At 41.2% G+C, this 20,218-nt stretch overlaps 1 protein-coding gene across 6 annotated transcripts in view; it reads right to left on the bottom strand.

The window, feature by feature from the left end:
* MTOR (mechanistic target of rapamycin kinase) overlaps positions 1-20,218 on the bottom strand; it is a 106,622-nt gene that overhangs the window by 1,983 nt on the left and 84,421 nt on the right. For 5 of the 6 annotated variants that reach the window (XM_048824937.2, XM_075121088.1, XM_075121089.1 and 2 more), the window contains 20 exons: positions 17,395-17,510; positions 15,798-15,915; positions 14,916-15,122; positions 14,456-14,556; positions 14,122-14,218; positions 13,320-13,418; positions 12,421-12,543; positions 11,533-11,715; positions 10,387-10,521; positions 9,936-10,110; positions 8,715-8,850; positions 7,758-7,905; positions 6,897-7,019; positions 6,449-6,531; positions 4,773-4,845; positions 3,442-3,516; positions 2,767-2,902; positions 2,273-2,338; positions 770-850; positions 399-479 (listed from right to left, as the gene is read on the bottom strand). In XM_048824937.2, the coding sequence (XP_048680894.1) occupies positions 399-479; positions 770-850; positions 2,273-2,338; positions 2,767-2,902; positions 3,442-3,516; positions 4,773-4,845; positions 6,449-6,531; positions 6,897-7,019; positions 7,758-7,905; positions 8,715-8,850; positions 9,936-10,110; positions 10,387-10,521; positions 11,533-11,715; positions 12,421-12,543; positions 13,320-13,418; positions 14,122-14,218; positions 14,456-14,556; positions 14,916-15,122; positions 15,798-15,915; positions 17,395-17,510 (2,356 nt within the window). The remainder of the gene's footprint in view (positions 1-398; positions 480-769; positions 851-2,272; positions 2,339-2,766; positions 2,903-3,441; positions 3,517-4,772; positions 4,846-6,448; positions 6,532-6,896; positions 7,020-7,757; positions 7,906-8,714; positions 8,851-9,935; positions 10,111-10,386; positions 10,522-11,532; positions 11,716-12,420; positions 12,544-13,319; positions 13,419-14,121; positions 14,219-14,455; positions 14,557-14,915; positions 15,123-15,797; positions 15,916-17,394; positions 17,511-20,218) is intronic. The other variant, XM_075121090.1, reaches the window with a different exon arrangement.

Below are 20,218 nucleotides of genomic sequence, written 5' to 3'. Positions count from 1 at the left end.
TTAAGTACCTAATTTGAGTGGTTCTTATATACATCATTAAGAGTGTAAAATGTCACATCTAAATTTTTCCAGTTGTGAAGCCAGTAAAAAGGAATCCGGTTGCTGGAGATTTGATTTAGAATCATCACCTAAAAGATGAACTGATCAAATCTGATCCACATTAATTAAAATTACCTCTACATTTTCCAAATAAGATTGCCTTCCAGAATACAACTTACAAAGCCCAAATATATTAAATGGCTCTGCCCAATTAAGAAACAGGATAATTTGAAATAAAATTGATGAAGAACTAGCACAAAACTGAAATAGGATAGTTCCAGGCAAGCACTTAAACCTGAACATAATTCTAATATCTGTATTACTTTTACAATATTTTATTTTAGAAAGTATACACTTACCAGTGAGTTTATCTCGAACCCTGTTAATAATTTGAATAGCCTTCTTATTGAGAGCCTCTGGCTTCACTAACCCATCCCCTACTAGAAGACAGAAGTGCAAACAACATTTAGACTTTATTTAGACAACAATGATCAGAACACTTTGTGATGCAGTTACTTTTTTGCCATGAATAGTTGACACGCAAACTGCTGTTAACTACTGGGTTTAATTAGAGAAGAGAGCAAAGACAGTTAACAAGTTCTTATCTATGCTGACAGAGAACCCTTTTTGCCCCACCTGGCATAGCTCTCATCTGTAGAACACTGAACGTGCTGATTGAGGAACTAGTTGCCCATAATGTAAAATGTATGAACTTTGCACAGGAACTTACTGAAGGAATGGATAGATTCAGGCACTGTGGTCCCAGTTTTCTTATGGGCTGTCTCACCCAGCTCCACATTATCCAACATTTCTAATGAGAGAGGGGAGAATATCAATACAGTCATCAAATACAAAGAAGATTGACATTTGTTTGCTTTTCAGGAGATTCTCCTGCACAGCACTTTGAACAGTGTAAAAACGTTGATTTTAAAGGAAAATTATGGCAGTATAAATATGAAGCCCAAAGGCAGATAAAGTAACATTTTTTAAGGTTCAGTTTGTAGCACAAAAAAACCTTACACTCAAGCTCAAGTATGTTGTGTAAAGCTTCTGGTTTACGTGCAGTTCTTACCACCAGGAAGTTATGTGATGGGCAACTGCACTTTTAAACTTTTTTTTATGCCAGGTCACTGCTACAACATTTGCAGAAAACAGTACTTCAACTGGTCTAGACTGTACAAAAGAAAGAAGTTCTCCAATAGCATCTAAGATTACAGAAAATAAATTCTTCAATTGCCAACATGCAAGTGAATTTATTTAAAGCACTTGTTGGTGTATGTGTGTTTGAATGAGAGCTAGGAGCATCATGAGATTAAATATAACATGTTGAGCAAAATGCCTTTTTAGGACTATGCTAAAATATTTAAGTTTTCATTAAAACTGACACACAAGGAGATGGAGCATTAAATTGGCCACTGTACTTCAGTATTGCACGAGACTCAGAATATCATACTCTATATAGCATTTACCAATAACCCTCCCTCCCTCACAGTCTTATTGGTGACTTGGATTGACTGACTTATTTTTGAAGAGCTTACTAAATTGGGGCAAAGTGTGCTGAATGCCCCCATTGCTCTGATTAAAGGGATTATAACTCAAACAGGAAAAGTATGTTTCAATCTTATGTGCTGAAAGCTGCAGTTAACCTTAAAGTACCCTTCCGTACATTTTGCCTGTTGAAAGATATTTTAAAAAGACGCACAATTAACTTAAAATAGTAGCCAAGTAACTAAGTTATTGAAACCCTACTATTTTAAACATTATAGTAGATGCTTTCCTTTAACATTTCTCCTACAGGTCCATTAGCAATGAGCTCCTAGGATTTTGTGTAACATTTGTACCACTATGTTGCTATGTGAAACGTCACTGAGCTTACTGCAGCATTACTATGCAAAACCAAGTACAGTACACATCACAGGTCATAATTACTCTGTGGGTTGCATCAACTTTTAGGTATTCCACAAAAATCCTGATGCCACATTACAATGTGAATATGACTACAAAGCAGTGGCTGCTATTCAAGCTGAGGTAGCTCAGCGGTAAATTATATACATATGTAATTATGAGAGTAAGAGGCACCAGTCAAAACTAATACTTGGTGCCTTGAAACCTAGTTTCAATAAGCAGTTTTTCCACTGTGCTTTTGGGGAAAAAAAAAAAAAAAAAAAAGACAAACTCCAATTAAAAATGATCCAAATGAATTAAATGAAATACAGTAAAACGTTATACACACCTACTGACTGACTAGCTGAATAGGAGTCTGTCCTTGTTCGTGATCGTTTATTGCCTTTTGTATTTGCTGCAAAGAAAATAAAATGCTTAAGAGTTTTTATCTTTGAACTATAGACTTTGGAAAGATCAGCTTCTCAAAGTGAATCAGTCTTTCTCTGAATGACACAGGGTTAAGTGTCCAATTGCTTCAGGCAAACGAACATCTGTGTGTGGCTTTTCAAAATAAAGATGTTGAAAAATAATTCAAAAGGACTCCAATAATTTTGCTTTTAATTGAGTTTTAAGGGCAAATGGGATTTCATCTCTGTGTTTCTTTATATTAGGGCTCTTGAACACAGTCCTGTTAACATTACTGTGTGTGCATAGACTGCAGATTTAAACCACCAAGGCCTGAGTTTGAACAGACATTTGATTTTGTGCTCCTGAATGTCTTACATTTATACAGTTTACTTTGATTTACTTCTCTCTCCAGTTCTGTTTCCCCAGATAACTTACTGTCCATCAGCCTCCAGTTCAGTAAGGGGTCATACACAAAAGCCTCTAGCACAGCCATGACACTATCTTTATGTTCTCGCAGGACTTCCATCACAGTGTGACAAGTGATTCTGTAATTACCATCTAGGCCCGTCACCTTCAGAACAGAAAGAACTGAATCAACAGTGGGGCTCCTTTTACCTTCTGACTCCAGCCCTAATCACTCCCATGGCAGGACATGCCTTATCTTGACCAGAATCCCCTTACACCATTTTCTATTTATTAAAAGAAGATACAGGTTCATTACAAGTTTAAGAGGCCCCATTATTCTGATTTACTGCCCGCTGGTGACATGGAAATGAGGTCCAGGTAACACTCATCTTGAAGCACTGTGCTACTGGGCTGTGGTTTGGTTCATGGCCAATATTTGGGATGAGGAAATATGGAGAGGCCTGGGAAATTGCAGGACCGTGTTTCCTTTTAATCAATGAAGAGTTGTTTCCATATTGTAAAGGTCACATGGGAAATCTATTTAAAGGAAAATGCAGCTGAAATATTAGCACCTCGGCTCCTTATGGAACTGGAGAGATTCAACTACAGTAGAACACACATGGATAGCTGGAAAACCGCTGACATCTTCTTCGGAACAGTCCCCTTTCTGTCCTATTAGAAAGGTGGCTGCTAACTCCCACCTACCTCCATAGCATTTGTCAACATCCTTGTAAGTCTAAATGGAATCTTTTCAGGGAACTTCTCTCTTGTCATTGCAACCTGAATATGCAAAAGAAGAGAATCAGTTAACTAATATACTAACTTTGCAGATATTTCCTTCTCCTCCTCCTCCTCGAAAAAGCAGTTTGTTAATAAGTAAGGGACTAACTTGCCTGCTATAACTCTGAATGTTGTGGTTATAAAAAGGAAAGAAAGTGTGTGGAGGAACCAAAACGATAAAAGGTTTAGAAAACCTGACCTATGAGGAAATGTTAAAAAAACAAAAACTGGCTATGTTTAGTCTTGAGGAAAGACAACTGAGGGGGACCTGATAGCAGTCTTCACATATGTTAAGGATTCTTATAAAGATAACTGTGATCAATTGTTCTCCATATCATCTGAAGGTAAGACAAGAAGTTAATGGGCTTAATCTGACACAAGGGAGATTTAGGTTAGATATTAGGAAAAACTTTCTAGCCATAAGAAAAGGAGTACTTGTGGCACCTTAGAGACTAACCAATTTATTTGAGCATGAGCTTTCGTGAGCTACAGCTGAAGTGAGCTGTAGCTCACGAAAGCTCATGCTCAAATAAATTGGTTAGTCTCTAAGGTGCCACAAGTACTCCTTTTCTTTTTGCAAATACAGACTAACACGGCTGTTCCTCTGAAACCTGTCTTCTAGCCATAAGGGTAGTTAGCACTAGAACAGGCTTTCAAGGAGGTCTGTGGAATCCCAACCTTCGGAGGTTTCTAAGAACAGGTTGGACAAATACGGGTCAGGTATGGTCTAGGTTTATTTGGTCCTGTCTCTGTACAGAGGGCTGGACTTGATGACTTCTCAAGGTCTCTTCCAGCCCTACTTTTCTAAGATTCTCTAGTTGTTGGAATTTTTTTGAGGGAAGCTGTAAACATTACTAGATAAAAGAATGTAAGAATCAAACAAAGAGTCTGTGTCTGTGCTGTTGGTATAGAGAAATGTACTCCATATTTCAATCACAAATTGGTGTAAGGATTTGTGTGAAGACCACCACTGATACTTAGCACTCAATGTCTGTAAAACAACTGTATAACTAATCTCAACATTCTGGTGAGGTAGGTGTGCATTCTCTCCATTTTACTGACAGGTAAAGTGAGGCACAGAGTAGTTATGTGATGTGCCACAAGACCACGCTGAAAGTCAGTGTCAGAGCTAAAATAATAACCTCAGGAGTTCCTGAATCCTAGTTCTGCCTTTGCTGTACTAGATAACAGGGTCTTTCTGAAATATAAAAATAAACATTTTTTTTAAACAACACATTTTTAGTACAAAAGCTCACCTCAAAACAGTCCCCAAAGTCAATATGCAGGATCTTTCCACTCAGCCTGTCTAGCATCAGGTTGGAAGGGTGTCTTTGTGAAAGGAACAGGAGAGAAGCCAGAGTGACAGATCATTAGAGAGTTACAGAAAAATGTATCAAAAAATAAATCATGGCTTTGGTCTAGGACGACATTTATCTTTGCAAGTCAGAAGACAGCCAGTGATTGGAGACTTCTGATAGGGAAGCTATCTCATGATAAATAGTTTTCCTGAAGCACTTCCATCATGGTGTGATTAGCTTCTGTAATTACAACTCAGGAGTTTTCAGAAATCCTCTTGATTTTGAAGATAAATGTCCTATTAGACCAGACACTGTATCATTATATTTTTGGATATGCACTTTTTGGTTACGTTCCTTTTATATTTAGGGTTGATATTCCACACATTTTATAACGACTTTACATTTTTACAGCATAGGGAAATTTAATGAGCGTAATGCAAGTAAAGAGAGGAACTCAGGCTGTTATCAGAGGCAATCTTAGACTAGGAAGATGCTGGGTATTATAGTACTGTCTTTTTTGCTGTTGTATTCCAGTTTTTATTTTAACCCCCACGTTTCACAGGTTTATAATTTAATTATCAAAAGTTCTAAGCTCAAGAGCAATTGATTTTATTACAAAAATGTTGCAGAAAGATTTAGTAGTTATGTTACAGACCTCTAGTATAAAAATACCGGTTTCAGATGGATTTTTAAAGGAGTTATTCGGGCCTACTGGGACAGTAATCCACATACTAAAGAGGAAGTTTAGATTATCTTTGACTGGTTCATTGTAGTCTTCAGTTGACATACATATTTAAGTGACACCCCAATATGCGTTTGAACAACAGACTAGGAGCAGTTAGTATGAGGAAAATAATTTATGTTTTAAATATTATCTACATACATATTTAATCATATACTTCCTAGGTAGTATTTATGGACAAGAAAATCAGAATTAAGTGACACAAAGGAAACTGTATTAAAGACCTCGCTAAAAACCCATTAATATGAAGCACCTGTTTTCCCCCAGATAAGATGCCTCAAGGGAAAGAGGCACACTAGATTGATGCTGTGTGAAAGTTGTGATGGCAGCAGTGAGCTACACTTCCTGTAGCAGCTGTGATACAAGATATACTTAGGTTTAAAAAGTATTCCTCTTTAAAAAGGAAATATTGAGTGCTGTCAGTATGAATGCTCACTATCTACCAAGCACTGCACAAACAGTCATTTATCCTCCCGGAGTAACAACACTGGGAGGTTACCTCTTTTTGACAGATGGGGTAACTGGTTAAGTGATTTATTCAAGGCCACTCAGTGAGTGTGTGGTAGGTCTGGAATTAGAACACTCAGCTCCTTAGTTGTGTGTGTATTCCTCTCAACCACACTGCCTCTTGAAAGAGAAGACACTCCTGTCATGCACTCAAGAGACGTACAAACCCTAGGGCCTGATCCTGGAACACTGAAGTAAAGGGGAATAGCAGCAGGCCCTGAAAGGTGATATCATTTGGAGTTTGGAATAGCCAAAATGAAAGTGGTTATCACAAGAGAATATCCAGGGAATGAGCTGATGGGAACATGACAACTATTTCAGAATGGAATCTATAAATCCTTGTAATCTGCACTTATTTCAAAGAAACTATTCCAATTTCACTTACCTGTCCCCAAGGCCCAAAATGTACCCAACCATTGACATCACAGCTAGCGAGCGGGTGTAATTAGTTCTTCTGTCAAACCACACCTGAAAAATAAGAGATGAAATTAAACAGTTCTGATTGAACTGGGTGTGCCTCAAACAAATTCAGAAAATGCATACAAGGGCACAGGCACTGAAGCTGATTAATTATGCTAATTCAGTTTACATTTCACCATTTTAATTTCGCTAACAGTAAATTAAATCTTAGTCTTTCACCCATGAATTTTTTATCATCATATACAAAAAAATATAACAGATGCAACCCTTGGGGATCAAGGAATAATATGCATTCAGTTGTATACCTATAAACAAAGACATGCATTTACATGCTGTGGGCACTCCATTCACAGAGAGGGCAACATATTTAGCTGTCTGCAAGAGTCATTAGTCGTGACTGAAGGTGAACGTACCTCAGAGCTGGGACTTTTTAGCCACAGCAGTTTGGCCAGATCATCACCAGCAGTATTATTGACAGCGTGTTCAAACACCTCCACCTTCTGCATCAAAGTCAGATGGTCGTAGTCTGGAGCCATCTAAAATAGAGAAATGTCATTCAGCAGCCACCAAGTTTTTCATAACAATTCTGAAACAACCGCAGTATGAGGAATGTGTCAATCTCTACTAGTTTACAGAGCAAAACGATGAGAAAGTGATTAAATGACCGTTAATTGCTCTGCAGCACAAACCAATTCATTTTCAGGAAACTCAGCCAGAAGTCATTTGAAATGCAATACCCCCCGGTGTGGCCACAAACATTCCAACAGCTACTTTTATTGTTAAGAAAAGAGCTGAGAGAGAATTTTAGTTCTGGAAAAAGATTAAGTCTTCTGGGTTATGATACCCACTCTGTTTACTGACAGAACTAACAGTACAAGCTTCCCTATACCTCCCCCACCAGTGTGCAATTTTCAGGCTCTGCCTATGCTCGTAAATATCAGCTGCAGTGGGACTGTTTGTGATATGGACAAGTCTGCTGGAAACCAGACTAATCTCTACCAACCTCATTTTAGCTGTAAGAACTTGTGGTCACTATCAACATGGAAAGTGAGAGGCGAATAACTCCAAAGCCTGTCACTAATTTATGCGTGCTTTTGAATATTCTAGCATTTTTATTTTATATTAGTGCATAGTTAGAGTAATTTTAATATGAAAAGGGATCAAAAGACAGGTAAATAAATGGGAACAAGAGAGCTTGTCCCATTACTTTCACTACTCAGAGGGATATTAGCGATCTAACAGAGCAGCTAATTGCGTGCTGTCGCGCCCTTTACCCGCAGCATGATGCGATGTTCGATATTGAGAAGGATCTTTTTCTTTTCCCTGTAGTCTCGGATGAGCGCGTGCAGAGTGTCACAGTGGGGAACCCAGCCTATCAGGCCAGAGTTTGTAGACAGTGGAATAACGGCATATCTCTGGATGCTAGGGGGAGGGGGAGAGAGAGAAAAAAAAAATCACGGCTCAAATTGCTGGACATCAGGAATTGGTGTATTTTCATGATGTTCAAAATCTACCAATCTAGAGCAACCCACCACCTAAATCTGTGGAATGTGATGTATCCAATTCATTACTTTATCACCCAGTCTTTTTTCAAATTAACTGGCGAACACTTCTTGATAGAGTACTACTGTTTATTCTTAAGAATTATTTTAAGCAGTTTATGTTAAGCTCACTGAGAGCTCACTTTCTGAAGCTTTGTGGTAAATGACCCACAACAATCTATTAATTGCAGAAGGCATTCTGCTCGATGTGTGTTAACATGTGAAAAACAAGGGTGCAGAACTACAGTCAGTGGCTACTTAAATTGAGCACCAGTGTGAGTATGCACTGGGTATTTTAAAATCTTCTTGCCAAGAATCCACCATTTCACAAGATTATATGTACCTCCCAAAGTAGGATTATAAACCACATTACAATATGAACAGAACAGTCACTGGACTCTCCTAAGCGAGCAAGGTTATTAATGCTCTCAGGCTCCAGAGCCAATAACAGAAATGCCTTGAATTGCAATCATCTTGAAGATGATGAAACTCCAACGAAAGGGGTTTATTTAAAACGAAAACAAACATAAAAAACCCCTCCTTTCGACAGACATTATCTCCAGCTATTAGTTACCTAAATGTTGCATTTTGTGTTGTGTTACTGGATTTTCCATTTCTTCATCAGCTAGCAGAAAGTATAGTGGTGTTAGGTGCATCGGCATTAATGAATAAGAAGATCCTACCAAATACCTGAGGTTTTTACGCAGAGATGTCGGGTCATTGGCCAGCAGAGTGTTGACTAGTCCAAAGAGCTGCATCACTCTCTCATCCTGGCGAAGGTCCTCATGGCCCTTCAAAAGGAATACAAACTCATGCCCATTGCTTCCTGCAAGAGAAGATACAGGGGGGTGGTGAGGTGGACTGCAGTATCTTACATGAACAATCAGATGAAGTCTGAATCACATTTAAATGGACAGAATGACAGCAAGATTCAGAATGTTGGGTAGATATATTTTATAAACTTCCTTCTGCGAGTGGAAATTCGCTTGTTAAGGAATAATGCAACAAAACAAGGCTTGATTTCTTGGTATTCATTAAAGAAAGGTCACCAAGACTCCACTCTTTAGAAGGAGATGCAATGCTAAGATAAATAAGACAACAGGACACTGACATGACAAAATGACAAAAACTCTACTGCTTTCGTGCAGTTGTGAATTTTGCTGTCACCTTTTGCATCTCTCCCCACACTCACACACACTCAAGCTCCACATCACTGTGTTCAGCCCTTCATATACACTGTAAATCGAACCCTAATCCAGTCCTCCACCCGCTTTCTTGGTCTGTATACCCCTCTTCCTTTAGTTCTTTTTGCTCTTCCAAACTGTGTAGCCAAAGGAACTAAACTGGTGGCTTAAACATCAGTCTTATAACAACATTACTCCCTGCAGCCATGGGTTTGACTCCTGTTAAGGTCGATAGAGCCTTTCACTCTGCTGGGTTAAAGGAGTTGAGTACAATGCATTTTACTAAATGTTTTTTCAGAGAGAACATAAAAATCCAAGGGCCTGTTTGTTTTGAACATAAAATCGAAGATATTATGTTCATTATATAATTTCCCTTCCTTTCCACTTTTGTGTAGCATGCCATGGGCCAGTTGGCTGACAGCCTCCATCCCAGAGATGGCTATGGCTCAGTGTTACTTTAGCTACGTAACTGAAGCACTCTGGGATGAAAGACACTCTATAAAAGTATTTCCCTTATCTTCCAGTTCCATGCTTGCTTCTTGATGAGGAGCTAGGGAGAGAGCACATATTGATATTTCCAGAAATAGGAAAGTAGGACAATCTGAGCAGCTGGCTTGTCCTGAAAATCATTTACAGAAAATGAAAAATCCACTTTCTAAAGGGACTTTAGTGAAGACTTTCCTGAAAAGGTATACAGTCTGAGCTAAACTCAACTTGCATTTCTCACCCATTAATGTCAATTTCCTGGGCCTCTGCTTGGACGTGATGACCTGCAGTGATGGTGCAATGGATTGAATGCGGATGATTGGCTGGTTGGGATCATATGTTCCTGGCACCGCTAATTCCAAATCCCGGCACATGAGGAGTTTTGGTGACACATACTGTAGTTCTAAGGAAGTGAGCTGCCAGCAAGAAAAAAACAAACAAACAAAGCCAAAGTTTTATATACGTCTATGTGTCTATTTCATACCACTGAAATATGAAAAAAGCTGATGTTAGGGAGGGCATAGAACAGTTCACAGGCAACCATCAATATTTCAGTTACTTGCAAAAAGCACTGCATAAGGTGTAAGCCAGCAGCAGGTATTTCTGGAATACCCTTGTTGAGTATTTTGGATAAACACATATAGGTATTGACAGCTTACACTGTAAAACCCTGAACTGTACCTCCCCCCCACCTGAGGCAGCTGCTTAGAGATCCGCCTGAACACATGGTAATAGAGATCCCAGGCCTGGGTGAGGTCCTTGACATTTCCTGATTTCATGTACTTCCTGCACCATTCCTGAGCCTCCATTAAGTCTCTGCCATATGCCTGGGGAGGAAGAAGAAAAATGAACCCTTACTACAGTCTACAGAGGAACAAATGAAAAGTAAATACTTATCACTTACAAAGAGCTTCATTTATTTAATCTCAAAATCCTGTACAATCATTAACCGTTCCCAAGGTTACAAGGCAAATCAGTGGCAGGACCAAGATTAGAATGCAAGTATTTCTGGCTGTGTTGACTCTATTAGACAATGCTGCCCCACACAGATTTCACCCCCAAAAGAAACCAGAAAAGGCAGAAATACCCTTTAATGGTGGAGCTGTGGGGCTAAAGCAACAGTCACAAATTCAAATAAGCTGCTATGCTGACCGGTGGCAGCATTGACGCGGACGGTGAAGCAGTGTAACTGAGACAGAGGAAATCACTTCAAAGGAGGAGGCACTCACTCTCATAGATGCCTTTGGTGGGTATATTTTACAAAGCCCATGTAACATCTGTTAGCCACTAGACTCCAAGTGCCATTTGTTTGATCAGATTACGCCCAGGTAGAATTAGAGTCCCCAAAGATCAAGAATGCAGAAATAAGTGTCGTGGAGCGAAGCTAGTATAAATTATCTCAAGAGCCTTGCCCTTAGCTCAATTGGTGGGATAACCCCCCACCTCTGTTTCAGAGTCTAGAACTGGGGTTGAAGCATGTTCACTCCCTGAAGCACTCTTCATTCTCAACATGCTCCTCAATCTGACTGAAAGGATGCCAACAAACAGTGAGACTGTCAAAACTCCTCCCAGGGGCCTAGAATTGGGACTCTTTGGAGGTCGGCTTTACTGTACAGCAGAGCAGTCACTCTGTCAAGCTTCCACAGTGAAAAACTGGAGTTAAAGGAAGCTTGAGAGAGAGAGAGACATGCGCCATCCACAGCAGCCTTCCATCCAATAATAAAAAATCCATTGCCTTTTCTACTACCTTGATAAAAGGTACTGGGAATGTTTTTGAGGCAGGGTGTTCTGTTTTTTGGGGCTACAGGAAGCTCAGACTGCACTCTACTAGCAGCTACCTGATTGAAAGACGTTTCCTTGAGAGTCTGGGGCCCACGCTCCATCATAGCATGAAGTGGCTCCAGCACCTCAAACATTCCCTTCACATTCCTCTCTCCAAAGTACAGACGGGATGCCTCTTCCAGCCCTTCATGCCACATCTCATGCCAGAGGATGGCTACACGGATCAGCTCTTCACTCACCTGGATTAGGATAGGGAAGACAATAAATTCCTATGGGGGAAAAATACTGCATGAACGCAGAGAGGCTTAAAAGTATTAGACTACTTTCACCTTGAGAATGGTTTCACCTACTCCCTGCTGGTGGCTAGAGGAAGCCACACGAATTTTTCCCAATTGTCTACTTGATAAACTTTCTCCTGTGAGTACCCCACTGGACTACTATAAACTGATTTGCCCACCTGCCAATATGTTTGCAATCACATGAAGTTTGCCTCATAATATATTCCTGCCTTTCAGTTATTCATTAAGAATTTAGCAAATCAAGATAAACCGGCCCCTTCCCCCAAAACAAGTCAGACTTGGGATGTTCTGTTTCCCTTTCTCATTAAATTAAAGTTTCTCTTTTTGGGGTCAATGATTCCCTTTCCCCATTCTCCTCACCTCCTCAGGTTCATCTGTGACAAACATCACAACCCCAATATTTAAAGGTTATGGTCCCATCACACAAGAAAGTCTCCTTGAGACTGTGTACTCTAACACTATCATTCCTTCCCAACAAATTAATCACACTCAGAATCAACTAATCTAACATTTTTAAAAACTAACATTTTTCTTTGGTTTAATGGGAGAAAATACTGCTACAAGAACAGACCAAAAAACCCCTTAATATGGCTGGTACATCAGTCCATGGAATGATTCTTTATTGACCATACACAGAGCACTCACCATCATTGCCTGCTGTACCAGAGTGTTACTGTGCTCACACATGTTTTTCAGGATCTTATTGGCAGCATTGTGGCGTGCAGTTGTGGTGGATTTAGAGGCCACAGTCAAGGGATAGATCAAAGCCTATGACACACATCACACAGTAATAATTTATAACTGCACACACATAACAGGGGCTGCATAGATCAAGAGACTAACAAGACAAAAACAAAACAAGTCCAAGTACATAGAAACCAGGTGACAAGCCTGGTTCAATACCATTCTACTAAGAAATGACAGTTTTGCGGCAGAAAAAGTAACTCATTTATTGAAATGGATAACTGAAGGATTAAACATATTTGTTTTTCCATCAGAAAGTAACATTATCTGAAACGCTTGGATTTTCACTGATCAGGTAGCAGGATAATTCCAGTGGTGACGAACTGGTGCCAAAAACTTCTAGAGGAACAGAAAATTCTCCTCCCCAGCATGCTAGGACAGATTCTCTACACCAAGGTAGGAAATGCAGCTAGTAAGTTAGCAGCAGCTACTGTTCATTAACAGTAACAATTACTTAATGGAGTTAGATTTAAGGAAGCAATTTTCACCATCAGGTGTCCCAACAGACAGAGAAGACTTTAAATTCTGCCTGATCTCTATGCTGCATGTCTCATCTGCCCCTCATTTCCATCTTTCCTGTGAGGGGGCTGAGGGAATAAATCTTTCGGGGAATGAGTAAGCTATTCAGGAGAGGAAGCAGTAATAAAGCTCTTTTGATATAAACTATAACCAGTCCTGTGCCAGCATCTGCTCCTCACACCTTCACTCCCTAGTCACTCTCATTATAAACATCTAATAGAATAAGGAAGCTTTACTTGACCAAGACTCTATTGAGAATCTTCCTCAAGGCCACAGCTTACCTGCGGGTGATATCTTCCAATATCTGTGAGGAGCTGGTGAATAAGGCGCCCCACTAAAGGCCGAGGGGTATCGATTCTTGCAATGAGCTGAGGGATCACCTGATAGCAAAGGTGAGAAAATAAAAATCCCTGTCACACTCGCATGTATAGTTCACAAGCTGCTCAGTCCAACCAATCTCCTCAGAGAGCTCTAAGGCTCTGTTTGTCCACTGCAAAGTAGCCAGAGATCCCAGCACGCATTCTACCAACTAGATACAAAGATCCAAATGGTGATATCAGAGGGACAGAACAGCTATGTGAGATGACGACTATCATGTGCAACCAGTCCCTTGTGGTAGATGTTAATTCTTGCACACAGTGATGGGTGATACCCCCGTTCCAAACTGTTGCAGGCTTCTCCCACACCTTGAACAAGGGTAAATGTAAAGCAAATAAAAAGTGGAGCCTCTTGTATGAAGTGCAGTCTATAAAGTCATCCTGAAATGGACTGAGGGTCTGGATCACAGAAGAGTAGCACATCACTGCACGTTATCTCTAACTTTAAAATCCCTCATCCTTTCTCTCTCTCTGGCACTAATCAGCTCAGACAGTCACCTGGGAATGCTGCTCCAGTTTCTGCCCAAGGTGCTTATTAAAAGAGTTACAATTCCTGCTGTGAGCACCCTGCTCTCATCAGGTCACGTACAAAGGTTCCTTCGGCAGGGTGCCATTTGGGATATTACAGTCATTGAGATTCCAAAGGGCTAGGTAAGACAAAGTTAGGTCAGAAGTGGAATCTACCCCAACCCCTCCCACGCCTTACCTGCAGCCAGGTGTCTATTTGGATTGCCTTGACCCCTTCAACCAGAGCTTCATTGACATCAGGCCAGTGACCATAGTCAAACCATAGAGTAAGAACCCTGAAGAAAGAAAAAAACAGGACATTCCAGTGTCTTGTTTTCAGAACCCACAGCAGTCTCTTCTTCCCCCCAACCAAGAGCATGTGGTTATAAACAAGCTTGGACTGAATGTTCAGTCTTCAACTTGTTTAGCTGTACGTGAAGAGAGCAGGAACATGTTACAGGGAGTCCTAAAGCGAGTGAGTTCTGGATATCACTAGCAGCTTGATTTTGTTTGGTATGTGCTTTACTAGGTACCTGAGAGTATCCTGTAGATTGTTGCCTCGAGACAGAGAGATAGAGCGGAAGAAACCCTGGACAGCAGGGACTGTATACAGCAAGAGGGTCTTGGACAAATCCTGTGGGAATGAAAATAGCTGCCTTAGTTCTACAAAAGCATCTGAGGGTGAAGGATGTAGTTCCCCACGTTCTTTCCTCACCACCTCCCCTGCAGTGCAACAGCAGCTAGGGTTCTTATTATACTTGAATTTATGGGCAAAAATTATAAAACACGAAGAAGAACTAAAACTTTCTGCTTCAAATTATACTTCCTATAATGTGTGTCAAAGGTCCTATAATGTGTGCTTCAAATTATACCTCCTATGATGTGTGTCATTAGAGACTTCCCAGACAGGAAAGTTGCTTGATATGCCTTTGAAACAATGCACCCATCAAGTGGTGCCACTCATCCCCAGCAGGCAGGCAGGGAGGGCCGTACCTCCGTGACTTTCTTTTGCACAGGAGATGGAAGGGGACTGTTCTCTGTGCTCTCTGCCTCGCTGTCGCTGTTGCTGCCCTCCGTGTTGGCACTGGTGATGCTGGTTCCACTGACATGACGCAGCTTCTTCTTCTCATCTCTGGCCTGGTTCTGATGCTTGTAATGAAGCACAGCCTCAAAGTTCATCACTGCCCAAGCGTGCCAGGCCTGACGATGGGAGAGCAGAATATCAATAGGAATCCCCAAAACGATGAAGCCTCTACGCAGGCCCCACTTTCTAGTGATTAAAGGATCCTTGCTGCAGCAGAATTAAATCATGCCCCATTCCCCACCTCATCAAAGATCAAACTGAAGAGCTAAAATTCAAGACAAGGGGAAGTATGAGGAAATGAAATATAAGGAGAGGACAATGAGGGAGAGACAGAAGGGTAGGTGCTGAGGAGCAGGCTGCCCAAGGGGCTATCTGGTCTCAAATGTATAGGAACTCCTCAAAGCTCCTCAAAGGAGCTTCTGGCTTCACAGTGGAAATCCTATAGAATTACAACACTTTGTGGAGCAAGTTTAAACACTTCCCCATAGATTAATTTCCGTCGTTTACCTAAGGAGCCATAATTAACCCACAAGAGAGAAGATCCCAAATGTGACAGCATGGGTTGAACTGCAGTCCCGTTCCACTGGTCTGCAAACATCAGCAGTTGCATTTTGACCTGAGCTGCAGGGTCACTTACACTGGGGTCAGTGATATACCAGTGTCTAAGCTATTTTAAGAGGGCAGAAGGTTATATGGGCCGCACAATGTTGTATTGCATTGCGCTGTATTTTGGGATACAGCGCTCGTTATATTGCCTCCGCAGTTTAGTAATGAGTTCTCTCCATGGCTACCTTGTACCAGTTGCGGTCGTGCTCAGTTGAGGCACTGTAGTACTGCAGGACTTTGGGGATAGTGCTCTCATTGATGCCTTGCAGATTAAGCTGCCACTCTCCCAGTTTCAGGAAACACCTGAAAAAGCCAGGGAAATGATTAACCCTAAAACAGAACAAGCACTAAGAAATCAGACTGTCGGTTTAAAATGCAGAATTCTAGTCCAAGCTCTGAAAAGAATAATCTGGAAACCCATTTGATAAGCCACCGTTAAACACAGATGGGGAAGAGCTACACTGTAGTTAAGTAGCTCACAAGGGTCAAGACTCCAAAGGTTCTGTTTCTAAACTCTGCCACTAACTTGCTTTGATTCTGGCCAAGTCACGAACTCTCTGCACCTTAGTATACCCAGTTATACGATGAAGCTAGCAAGTGTCCACAGGGGCATCAGGAGGCTTAATTAATGTTCATAAAATGTTCTGAAATCCTCATATGAAACTCGCAATACAGGGGACACTGTCACCATATGAGGTGCCTGACATAATGTACTGAATGGCTGCAGATACAAGCATCACATAACCCACCCACCGCCAGCAGGCCCTGAAGGAAAGCACTATGAAAACCAGTCACTAGGGGGCATGGAGACTGGTCTTGGCCAGAGCCAAGAATCACTGTTCACTCCTGCCCTGAGGACAGGAACTAAAATATATTCATTGCAAAAGGAGGGATGCTCTGAAAGGTTTAATGCTTAGGTCCCTCGGGAAGCTTTAAGTGTCACAGTAATGCAGCCGAGTCCTTTCTACCGCTTTCGATTTTCAGTGAGTGTTACACAGAAAAAATTCAGTGCTGAACTCATCAGCACTTGCCTTTCAAGCTAGATCATGACAGGTGGTCTAGGAAGAGAATGGCTGTTATAGACCTCTCATTCTGGAAAAAAGATACAGTTAAGAAAAAATACAGGTCCTTTTTAAAGTTCCCTTCAGCAGTAAAACATCATCATCTTTTGATCATTCAGTTTCTTACTCGGACAGGAAATGATAGAATCTCCAGGCCCCAAGAACTCAGAAGGGAAACTGACATTTTTACTAGATGTATTTTTAACGTAACACTATTTTTTAAGAGGCTACCTCAAGCTGGGCACCCAATAGTCAGAAGCACAGCTGCACCGAGTGCCTGAGCTGCCAAAAGCTTGGATGTGGCCAGGCTGAGTCAGCCATGTGGAAAGTGTTTCTTTACTGCTGACTGGAACCCCCCAAAAACAAAGAATTAGTCATGCTGGGACCTCTGGCTTCTTCAATCAATCAGCCACACTGCAGGAAATATACAACCAGCTGCCTGAGACAAACACAAGCTTGCTTAAATGGTGTCTCAGTGTCATTAACCTCTGTCATTCAGCAGAGCCTCTGAATTCGCAGAAGGTTTAGCTGCTGGAATTACACACTGGACAGGCATGTGACATAACACAACTGGCCTCAATCGGCAAAATGAAGACAACTCTGGCCCTCCCCATTCTAAGTGGAATTGCTGTTCTTGTATTTTCTGCAAGGATTCTGCAACCTCAGAATCTGTGCTGGTGGCAATAACCAGGAACTGGACCTCAAAGGACACGGTACTAACCGTGCCATGAGTTTGTGGAGTTCCTGCTTGTGCTGCTGGTCTTCGGTTGCGATGGCATGCTGTGCTTGTTGCTGCATTGTCTGCACAAAGTGCTGCATATGCTGGAAGGCATCGATCTGCAATCGGATGTCGACAGTATGAATGTATGAGTTAAATACAGCTTCACAAGGGAGAAGGCTATCCATTAGAAATAAAGGTATTAATGGGAGCCAAAGCAGATCTTCATTTTCCCCTCAATGCCCTCTAACCATTTACACCCATATGGAGTAACTTTGCTTTATATGATGGATGTATAAATGGATTTATTCTATATTCTTTCATGGCACCTATCAGTCTTTAGCATGCATGAACCTTGAATCGCCACCTCACAAATTTGGCAACTGAACTGCTACTCAGGACTTAACTTCAGGGGACTCACCTTCATCTCATACATTCAGCCAAAAGCCTGGCTGTAGAGACATGCCCTAGCGCTATGTTGTTAAGGCCAACAAACCCTGACTCTGGCGACCTGAAAAAGTCAACTCTACAAATGAGAACCTTCAACTGAGAAGGGTCTACTGCTGGGCCTGGAAAATTTGATTTTAGGAACTGAACAAAAGCCTCTCCACTGATTTGCCATAGGACATTGGGGCAAATCCCAGATTATCCAGGACGTCAATGAATGTAACCAGCACCTTGAAATTCACTTGGAAGCAAAGAGGTGGCTAATGCAGAGCACACATTCTTACGTAATCTGGTGGCCCACCAAATTTAGGAGGGATTTTGTAATCTGTAAATATGTCAGAATGGCAAGCAGATTGATGGTACCAGAGATTACGGGAAGCCCATCTAAAACACACTTTGCTTGAGAAAACTGGTTTGAGGGAAAACTGCCTAAGGAAACTCACAGCTTCTTAGGCTTCCCTGTTCTCCCCTTAGACTCCAGGCCTGGCTCATAGTGCCAGTCCTGAAGTATTGTAGATCTTTAACTAGTTGAAAGGTCCAGACTTGTCTGCAGGTTGTTTTGGAAGCCTCATGGAACAGCATATGGCTCTTTTGCTGAAGGGTTAGAGAGAGTTTAGTGCGGAAGCAACTCCTGATAGCAAGATTTGGGAAAAAATACTTTCAACTCAATGAAAAAAAATTAAAAGTAGGAAAAATTGAAGTTAAAAGTCAAAAGAGATATCTGCGCTCCACTGGAAGCAATTAAACCTAAAGCCCTTGAAATCTAAAAGGTCTCTTCAGGTCAAAACTGCACAATGGGCTATTAAGAGGCCAATTTGTTTCTCTTCTGTCTATGGGAATGAGCATTTTTCTCATTAACGGAGCTATTTAAGAGGGTGAGACAGGAGCCACCTGAATTGGAATGACTCATCAGCTCAGTGCAAATGTCAACCTTACTTTACAGCATGCTGAATTCAATCAACCATCAGGAAAAAGGGTTTTAACTGAGAGGCAGAACCTGGAAAATTGTCATGCTGCTAATCCGAACACAGGGAGAGCAGAGGGATCTTTATGTGGCTAATAAGATACCCATCCCCATCAAGTATCTGCCAGTAAATGGTAGTACTCTTCTGCTGAATGTAATTAAGGTTTATCTAAAATTGGTGAAGACATACTTTTAAAAATCTGATGCTCCCACCTCCCATTACTACCCATGCCTGGCAATCTGCTTCCCCTGGTCACCATATAGAATAAAACTCTTCTGTTTCAATTGACATGAATTCTGAGGCAATGTACTCCAGAGTATCAAAGTGAGCAGTTTATTTAAACACGTGGATTTATAAATCAGTGTGCAGTTTTGTAGTGGGAGGAATCTCTTTGGCCTGCAGTGGCTGGCAAAAGTCTTTGCTAGGAGAGGTTTTGTGGGGTTTATTCTCTCACTACACCCCCTCTCAGAGAAAAGCTAATATTAGTCTATAGGTGCTGAGTGGAAGGTCACCATCTAGACCTCATTTTGTCTTTCAGTGGATTTGGGAAGTGTCAAGTTAGAAGCAGACAGCTAACAACAGAGCAAGTTTCAGGCAAGTTATGACTTATTCCAAACCTGAGTGTGGCAGGAGAAAACTCAGCCTTCTACGACTACAGATCTGCACTAAAAGTCATACAGCCACATCGAGGTTACATGCCTGGCCACGTAACATTCTACAAACAGCCATATGTCTGCATGTGTTCTATTTCATAGATTCATAATAAAAAAACAACCACCACCATTTGATCAGTTAGTCCATCCCCCAGCAATACAAGAATGTTCCCACATTTTCAGTGTTTTGTCCAGATAAACACAGGCATCCACATTTTCTAGATTGCAGTCCCTGTCACATTGTAATCTGGCTTCTGCTAGGACAGTGCTGCAGCTCTAGCCTGCATTTCAAAAATCAAGCACTTACATTTAAAAGGTGTGCAAAGAGCCTATTTAATAGTCATGGGTCTATGTCTCCAAACAGAACAGAGCTCACAACCAATGCTGAAACTTACATGCAGTTCGAATACTGTTCTTGGGATGGGGTATTGCTTACACAGCACTATAAATATACACAGAGCTTTACAAACTAGAAACAGAGAGGCATAGCCCCTGCACCAAAGAGGTTATATAATGCAATAAAGAGAGAGAACTGTTCAGGTATTGGAGGGGGTGTCTCTGACCCTGTCCTCCCTCTCCTTCAGTCTTCACTGTCTTCTTCTATTGTGTCATACTGAAGCGCCTTGCTCTCATGACCCTGCGTAATTTTGTCTCAGCTTCTTCCTGTCTGCTCATGCCCTCTCTCATACGCCACACAATCCTTTCTCCAGCTGCTTCTTTTACTCTCTGCACACCTTCTTTCATGCTGCTCCCTACAACTGT

The sequence above is a fragment of the Caretta caretta genome, chromosome 18 (assembly GCF_965140235.1).
Source record: "Caretta caretta isolate rCarCar2 chromosome 18, rCarCar1.hap1, whole genome shotgun sequence".
In the NCBI taxonomy this organism is placed as follows: Eukaryota; Metazoa; Chordata; order Testudines; family Cheloniidae; genus Caretta; species Caretta caretta.
The sequence above is the reverse complement of the archived record's forward strand: the minus strand, read 5'-3'. Positions and strand labels throughout refer to the sequence as shown.